This window comes from Malania oleifera, chromosome 7, assembly GCF_029873635.1.
Source record: "Malania oleifera isolate guangnan ecotype guangnan chromosome 7, ASM2987363v1, whole genome shotgun sequence".
Classification (NCBI taxonomy): Eukaryota; Viridiplantae; Streptophyta; class Magnoliopsida; order Santalales; family Ximeniaceae; genus Malania; species Malania oleifera.
In genome coordinates this window covers 45,378,092-45,387,321 of record NC_080423.1, presented here as the reverse complement: position 1 = coordinate 45,387,321, position 9,230 = coordinate 45,378,092, and the positions used below count along the sequence as shown (strand labels likewise).

The following is a 9,230-nucleotide window of genomic DNA, read 5'->3' as shown; positions in this document are numbered from 1 at the left end:
TCAATCAAATGCATTTACCCTTGTGTCCCCATTACACTCACATCACCATCCCTCACACTTTCATTAATTAATGCATGCAAATTTGTTTACCACCTACTGCCACCTCACGCCATGCACCTAGCACACACCCATGCCCACTTGCATGCATTCACGACGCAGCCCATATGCATGCATTGCCGCCGCAGACAACATCACAGAATGCCCATGCATACAGCGCACTCACATAGCATGCATGCATGCATTCCTTTATCATACGCACGCTGCCATGCCCAAAATCCTCTCATGCATGCCCTGTCCCATGCAAGCACAGCAACTCATCCACGCCCGCTTACATTCACGTTTCGCTCGCAATAATTCATATATTCACACACCTTACCCACCACCGCTGCTATTCCCATGCATGATGGCTTGCATGAATATATGCACATTCATGTACGTACACCACCCATGGCACACGGCCATTCTCTTACCCATACATGCATGTCTCATGCACATACAACCGAAAGAGAAATTAAGAGAGAGAGAGAGAGAGAGAGAGAGAGAGAGGGGAAGAGAGAGATTCACTTTTCTTCATCATTCTTTTGTTTTTTTTAAATTCTTTTTTATTATTTTTTTTGCTTCTTTTATTTTTGAAATTCATTTTTCTTCATTTTTCTAACCTCGCTTCCGTCCACTTCCATTTTCTCCTACTTCATGGTTCAACCCTCACCTTCCCCAATAAATCCCTCTCCTATTTCTATCCCCCCAAATCCCCAATTCTATTCTCTCTAATTCTCTTCTTTGTTTTCTCCTTGAAGAGAAATATTAATTTTGTATATTTTCTACTTAATAATACATTGCTATACATGGCTTCTTATACATAATCAATGATGAATGCGGGAGCTATACACAGTGAATTTAGAGTAATCTCAGCCAAGATTCATGGAGATAATGGAGGCTTGACCGGTGGAGTGATTGACAGCTTGATTGGAGGAGTAATGGTAGGTGTTGACTTATCATGCCCTCGCAAGATTGACTGTCCTTTGAGGACACCAATCTTGGTTCGATGAGAAAGGAAGGAGAATCGAGGTAGCGGCTTGGTAAGAGAGTCAGTTAGTTGATCAGAAGTATGAACATGAGAAACGCGTACGCGACCTGTAGCAACTTGATCGCGAACAAAGTGGAAGTTGATAGCGATGTGTTTCATACGAGAATGAAAAACTGGATTGACACAGGCAAAAGTAGCACTCAAGCTATCACAGTAAATGACTAGAGTAGAAGTTACAGGTACACGTAGCTCTTGAAGAAGATTCATTACCCAATTTATTTTTGCTACAGTAGAGGCGATGGCTCAGTATTCGGCCTCAATGGAGTAGCGAGTGACAATCTTTTACTTTTTAGAACTCCAAGAGATGGGATTGGCGCCAAGAAAAGAACATAAGCAGAGGTTGGAGTCCGATCATTAGGATAACCAGCCCAATCAGCATCAAAAAATGCATAAGGTATCTATGGTGATTTTTTGCAAATTATGATGCCAAAGTCAAGAGTTCCAACCAGATAGTGGAGCAAGCGTTTAACTGCAGACCAATGAAATGCATGAACTGAGATAACTTGTTAACGGCAAAGGACACGTTAGGACGTGTCAACGAGAGATATTGTAATGACCCAAGAGTTTTACGATACAAAGTAGCATCAGTTGGTGGAGAGTCATTCGACAATATGAGAGCTTTAGTAGTTGCAAGAGGGGTAGAGACAGGCTTGGCATTGTCCATGTGAACTCAATGCAAGAGATCTTGGATATATTTCCTTTGAGACAAAAAGAAACCATTAGAGGTAAAGTGAGCTTCAATCCCAAGAAAATATGTGAGATTACCAAGATCCTTAAGAGAGAATTGTTTGGAAATATTGGTGATGAAGGCAGTCACATGAGTAGCAGAGGATCCAGTGATGATGATGTCATCCACATAAACTAATAGATAAAGAACTGTGCTGGAAGAGTGAAGCATAAACAAGGAGGTGTCCGACTAAGAGTTGGTGAAACCTTCCAAGATAAGAAAATTGCGAAGTTCATGGTATCATGCGCGAGGTGCTTGTCGAAACCCATATATGGCCTTGTGTAAGCAACAGACATGATCAGGAAGATCGGGGATGGTGAAGTCAGGGGGCTGATCCATGAAAACAGCTTCAGATAAAGAGACCTACAGGAACACATTATTTACATCCAGTTGGCGAAGAGGTCAATCGTTAGTCACAACAAGAGTATGTAATAATCGAACTATTGCAGCTTTGGCAACTGGGCTATAGGTTTCAAAAAAATCTATCCCAAGTTGTTGATGGAAGCCTTTAGCCACTAAGCTAACTTTATAACGAGCTATGGACCCATCAGGATTTTTCTTAATCCTATAGACCCACTTACACCCAATAACGTTTTGTGTAGGATTGCGTGGAACAAGAGATCATGTGTGATTGGAGAGTAAGGCATTGTATTCGTCGCTCATAGCTTGTCGCTAGGAGAGGTGTTGCTGGGCCTGTTTGAATGTGGAAGGTTCAATAGTGGAGGGAGTGGCGGCTGTGTGAAGGTCAAAGATACGTTTTGGCTTTGTAATGTTATTATGTAGCCTAATATTATAAGGATGAGGTTGTTCTAGAATTGTAGAAATGGAAGTGGGGCTTGAATTGATAAATTGGAGATGTAGGAAAGTATTTAATATATGGAGTGGTGTCGAGAAATATTTAATTGGAAGTGGGGCTTGAAATATTGAGATGGAGATGCAGAAAAATATTTAATTGGACAGTGGTGTCAGGAGAGATATTTAATTGGACCTTGGAATGTTGAATTTGAGATGACGGCTGTGCTACACAGCTGTGGCTGAGAGTTTCCGGGGAAGACACTGCAGGTGTTGTTGTTGCAGCAGGGACGGGGAAGGAGAAGCAGTCGTTGCCGCAGCCATTGGCTCTGGTGAGGGAGCACTGGTTGGAGCAACAACGAGCAGGGTGGTAGGAGGAAGAGATGTAGTTTTGGTCGCGGTTGACCCAGAAGAACTCGCGGCCGAGGTCAAGGACGAGAGACAAATCGTGAATTTTCTATGGAAGCTGAAGGTGGAAGCAAGCTGGGAGGGAAGTGCAATGCGGGTGCGGCCGAGCACTTGGAGTAGAATATGGCACCGACGAGGGGAAATTTCACAGCATAGATTCATCGATGGAGTGGTCGTAGAGACTTGTCAATTTTAGGAATCGGCAGGCTTTAATACCATGAAGAGAAATATTAATTTTTTATATTTTCTAATTAATAGTACATTGCTATACATGAATTTTTACACATAATCAATGATGAATGCGGGAGCTATACAGTGAATTTAGAGTAATCTCAGTCAATATTCACAGAGATAATGGAAGCTTGATTGGTGGAGTGATTGATGACTTTATTGGAGGAGCAATGATAGGTGTTGACCACTCCCCAACTCCACACTGTCCTAATTAATCATACCAAACTCATGGTGAAAACCAAAATGTTAAGCCATTAATTTCGCGCCTACTGGTAGTGGCCTTGATGGTGGCAGCCGTGCCCATCTCCAGCCAGGTCAACTCGCCGTGCACGACTTCTATGATCTCAAGCTTCACTCCCTAAATGAACTTTGTCACCAATAACACCACCAATGGCACGTCGCTGAACGCTGGCTGCTGCAGCTCGCTGAGGTCGCTCGTGGGCAACGACACCGGCTGTATCTGCTTCATTGTCGCAGGGAGCGTCCCCATCCAACTGCCCATCAACCGAACTCTCGCTATCTTCCTCCTGCGCGCCTGCAACATGCCCCGCGTCCCCGTCCCATGCAACGGTGATCCCTTGTTTTTCAATTCTTAAGCTTCTTCTGCAGAATTTCTGCCTAGCTCATCAATCCAATTGCAGGATTTTTCTAATTTCATTATTTCCTCCATTTGCAGCTTCCGGTGCACCTATTCTCACTCTAGGTAATTAACAATTTGGAAATTTCAACAGTCATCTGGATTCTAATTAGTATTTTTACTTTCTGGGTTTTTAAAGATCTTCTTTTGTAATAATCAATGTTCGATTGGCAGGTCCTAACGCATTTGGGCCAGTTCGCTCTCTTGGGTTATTCCCTCCTCTTAGTCCCCAAGGTAATCCGTTGAACCTAGATCGCCAGCGACCTATCTCGCCGCCAATCCCTGTTGAGCTGCGCGTAACAGGTGGAGACAGCAGCACCAACCCCAGCAGCTTATGTTGAAATGGAGACAGCAGCCCTCCACCAACTCTACCAACCATGCTGAAATTAAGCCACCAAAATTTTACCCCCATCCATGACTATATAAATGAGATGTGTGTGTAATTTGTGAGTGAATTGTGGCAGAAACGGGAGGAAGAGAGAGAGAGAGAGAGAGAGAGAGAGAAATTGTGTGTTGAGAGAGAGAGAGTTGAGTTGAGCAGTGGCTCCTCCTTCTCGTATTTATTCATCCAGTTTATAGTGAGATTAGTGTGCTCTATGAAGATCAGATTGGACTGAACCACGTTAAATCTGGTGTTTCATTTTGGTTGTTTATTTTTCTTATGTGTGATTACTATTCCTAGATCCCCTAATAATTTTGACCTCCATGTCGTGCATCTGTCCCTCCACATCGTCGCATCTGCTTCATGTGACGCATTTCCAAGTTGTCGCATCTGCTTCTCCAATTTTCTAAATCTCAAGTAAAAACAAAGAAAGAGGAAGGAAGAAGAACCATTCGGCTGCAACATTGGGCTTTCCTTTTGGGAGCAGCTCAGGGAGGCTTTCCTTTTCTAATACATACCATGTGTCAAATTTTTATAGGGGAGACACAAGTCCACGTGGAGGAGCTATAATTGCAAACAACTTTCCATACAGGTTCAAAGTGCCACATCCTTCTAAAAATAATCTACCCTTATAACATCCTTAACGATGAGCTTGTCCTAGTGTGAACATATATATGATTCCAAGAATCCAATTAATTAGTTAGTTGCCAAAACTAAAATATTAATAAACTATCTAGTATTATATAATATCAATTGCCCAAAAGTTCATAAAATTGTTATAATGCACATGAAGATGCAATATGATATGACAATATATATACACACACATATACAAGTGATAGAAAAAACTGAAAAGAAAAAAAAAAAAATTCAAAGTGAATCACTTTAATAAATTAATGTTCAATACAAGATCAAGCTAGCTACGTAAATACCATTACACACGGAAGCGAAGTTTGCGAATATGATATATTAATTGAACAATAAACACAACAAATTAAAATTTCAACTGCTCCCATCCATCCTCTCCCATTCCCGTGAGATTGATTGAAAATCTTACCTGACATATATATAGGGGCATAAATACTTGTAATTAATCAAACGGTGCTGTCGACAAGTTCACCGTTGACAAATTCTCTGTAGGCGGCGACAGGCCAGATGAAGCCTCTGAAAAGAAGCCTGCTGGCCAAGGGCACGTCGATGATGACCTCCTTCATGGCGGGTTTCTTCTCGTCCCTGATGGCGATTAGGTAGCTCCGCCCTACCCACCCGATCCACCCCGCGATGTACAGGAACAGAATCCCCGGCGTGATAAACTCACCCCAGTGTCTCTGGTCACCGCTTACGATCAGGTGAGGCAGCCCGTCCGACCCGCACAGAAGCCCCTGCTTCCCGTAGTTGTCGAACCTCCGCTTCGTCTTCTCCATAGTCGCCTTTATCGCCAGCGCCGGCGCGCTGTCTGCCTCGTACAGCTTCAGGGACGACTCCAGCTTTTTCAGCTGCTGCTTCTCCCGCTTCGCGAACTGCTTCGATTCCTTGCACGGCGTCAGCCCAGCGATGTCCGCAGTCGCCGGTAGCGTTGGGGCCCACACTAAGATCGACGACAGCGCCAGCGCCGTCGACAGTGCCTTTCCGGCCGACGCTACTTTATCCGCGAAATCAGTGCATGACGGGTTACCTGCTGAAGTTGATTTTGACTTTGGGGTAGGTTGATGGGAGCAGATGATCAGGTTGGGCTTTGGTTTGGTGTTAGTAATGTTGATGGGATTGGAGAGGTTTGTGGGTATCGTGAGCGGCATTTCTCTCCCTCTCTCGATCTCCTTCTCACAGAGTGTGGATGGAGCTTGTGCGATGGTGCGTAGGTTTACATTCTGAGGATCATATGGGAAAGAGATGAGATTAATTATCAGTGGAGAGATAGGAGGGAGGATAAGGTGGAAGGAGTATGGGAAGTGAGTTGGATGGCTTGGATTGGCTGACAAGTGGATCCTCTGTCCGTCATACGCTTGTTTAATGGATAAGAGGAATTGGGAATGGGACATTGGGACCCGCTGCGTAGATATATCCCAAGAAAGGTGGCTAATTAATTGGGTTTTTGGAGAGTCGAAATGCTAGTGAGGATGAGCATTCAATTATTTCGATTAATTAATCGAATTACTTAAAAAAATTTTATTAAAAAAATTAATTAATTAAATTGATCGAAATTTTATATTTAATCAAATTTAAACTAAATTTCGATTAAATTGGTTAACCGATTTAATATTTTAAATATATATAAAATAAGAATAATATATAAATTTTTTTAATATATAAAAAATAAATAAAATTTTAGTATATATACAATATATATATATATATTATTAATTTATACTATTTGGTTAATTCAGTTAAGCAAATTAACTGAATGCAAAATCAAATCGAAATCCGAAAATCAAAATTTACCGAAAATGAAAATCGAACTGAACCGAATAAATTTTTAACTGAATTGAACTAACCGAATTTAGTCAGTTAATTCTGTTTTAAATGAATTATGCACACCCGTAGCGCCAAGTAGCAGGTTAAAGTTTGACACCTTTGCATTGGAAGTGATGCGAAACCCCAAGAATGAACGTCCGGAGACCCCAAATCAGATTTATCAAAACCCCAAACTCAAAATAAGATTCGGCATGATAGTGGATCCTTAATCTATTACTTGACGTGAAGTACAAACCAAGAATATCAAATTAATGGATGAACGCCACAAAAGTAGTACTTTTGATAAGTTCACTGAAGAACTTGAAGAGAAATAAGCCTCACTTGGAATTGTAGTCAGCACAAAAAAATATTCCCCCCTCAGTACAATCGAAAGTTGGCTACTTATAAAAAATAAAAAAAAAACCCATGAAATCAGTCCGACCAATAAAAATAGGCTATGACATCAATCTGACCAATAAAATAGCCTCACATAACCTTAAGCATGCCATGTCATTTAATGAAATATGTGCAAGTCACATGTCATGCTTAATTGACACAATTGACTCACTATTTAGCCTATACTTTAATTAAAACAATAAAAAATTCCCAAACAACCCCTATTGGCTTAAGGTTCCAGTTTCACACGTTTTTAGACAATTTACCATCTTAGGCTCTTCAAAAAAGTCATTTTCTTTAGTATCCATGACATTCATGGACTCTTACTCAAGCAACTTTTCAATTAGTCCTTGCGTAGCTTCCTTGACCTTTTTGGCTCTAGCTCTTGTGATGGGTTCGCTTGGCATATGTAGATCATCCTGTGTAAATGAAACTTGATGGTTTATATCATTTCCACTCTCCTCAAAAGAATTCATCCTTGAATCATCACCTACATCAAAAGGGGATAAATCAGAAACGTTGAAAGTTGCATTGGCCTTATACTCACTCGGTAGATCCAACTTGTATGCATTGTCGTTGATCTTTTTCTAACACTTGAAAAGGTCCATCACCCCTCGGGTGTAGCTTTGTTTTCCTTTTAGTAAGAAACCTCTCTTTTCTCATGTGCACCCATACCCAATCTCCCGGTTCAAAAGTAACGAACTTGCGCCCCTTATTGGCTTGAGATGAATATTGTCGGTTCTTCTTTTCGATGTGCTGTCGTGCTTGTTCATGGATCCTCTTCACAAAGTAAGCTTTGTGTCGTTCGTTTAAACTAGCTATCTCATTCAAAGGTAGCGGCATCAAATCCAATGGAGTCAAAGGATTAAAACCATAAACAATTTCAAATGGAGAAAAATTAGTAGAAGCATGCACAGTTCTATTATAAGCAAACTCAACAAGTGGTATGCATTCTTCCCATGATTTTAAATTCCTTTGAATAACCGCACACAATAAGGTAGTTAAAGTCCGATTAACTAGTTTGATTTGACCATTGGTTTGAGGATGACAAGTAGTAGAAAACAATAGCTTAGTTCCTAACTTTCCCCACAAAACCTTCCAAAAGTAGCTAAGGAATTTAACATCCTTATCACTCACAATTGTCATAGGAATGCCATGCAATTGCACAATGTCCCTAAAGAATAAATTGGCTATATTTGTGTCATCATCAGTTTTATGGCAAGGAATAAAATGTGCCATTTTAGATAATCTATCAACCACCACAAATATAGAGTCCATACCCCCTTGGGACCTAGAAAAATTTTATATGAAATCCATTGAAATGTCTACCCAAGGTTCACTAGGTACAGGTGACTCACTCGAAAAATGAACAACTTGGAAGTTATCCCAAGTATGAGAGTTCTATTGTGCAATATTAGCCCAAAGGCCAGATTGTCTCCTCAGAGAATGCGGTTTAACCTCAAATTTTATGTATTTCCAATCGAAAATAAAAAGTTACTGAACACAATTCAGATTCGGGCTTTTCAGGATTATTTGAGATTTCTTTTGGAAAATTAAACGAACATGCAAATTAAACCCTAATCCTAGCATGCACTGAATTAAATAATGAGAAACAGAAATCCTATGTTAACAAATGAACAAGAATTGAAACACGCGTTGAATTAAAAATGATAACTTTAATACGTAAATTAAATACACAACTAAAATAAACTCATTCGAATACAAAATAAACACTAGATTTTTAACACAATCAAGAACTCAAACTTCAATAACCAATCTAGATCCTAAGAAGAAATTTTTTTTTTTTATATTTAGGAGATCAACCCGAGTCTAAACATAACACTCAACCGAACACTAAATAAATACAGATAAAAGAGAAAGAACTTAACTTTAATTAAAAGACTTCAAACAAGATAAAAAATTGAAATTTTAATTAAAATTCTACCACAATAGTAACATCCAAACAAACTTTAGAAATTAAAGCTTAAAATAAAATTTTCCAAAGAAAATAAATAACAATAATTTAAATCCTTAAAAACAATAATAAAAAGAGACAATTAAAAAATAAAGAGAATGAAGAAAAGAAAGAAAAAAAGAAAGAGAAAGAAGGGAGAGAGAG

General features: G+C 39.9%; 2 protein-coding genes across 2 annotated transcripts; one reads left to right on the top strand and one right to left on the bottom strand.

The window, feature by feature from the left end:
- Positions 1 to 3,470: 3,470 nt before the first annotated feature.
- On the top strand, positions 3,471 to 4,851 carry LOC131160394 (non-specific lipid transfer protein GPI-anchored 20-like). The gene is made up of 3 exons (XM_058116045.1): positions 3,471 to 3,815; positions 3,922 to 3,948; positions 4,057 to 4,851. The coding sequence occupies exons 1-3, from the start codon at positions 3,608 to 3,610 to the stop codon at positions 4,221 to 4,223; spliced, it is 402 nt and encodes a 133-aa protein (XP_057972028.1). The 5' UTR covers positions 3,471 to 3,607; the 3' UTR covers positions 4,224 to 4,851.
- A 280-nt stretch (positions 4,852 to 5,131) lies between these two features.
- On the bottom strand, positions 5,132 to 6,248 carry LOC131160393 (photosystem I reaction center subunit III, chloroplastic). Its single transcript, XM_058116044.1, has one exon. The coding sequence runs from the start codon at positions 6,058 to 6,060 to the stop codon at positions 5,359 to 5,361; it is 702 nt and encodes a 233-aa protein (XP_057972027.1). The 5' UTR covers positions 6,061 to 6,248; the 3' UTR covers positions 5,132 to 5,358.
- Positions 6,249 to 9,230: the final 2,982 nt, after the last annotated feature.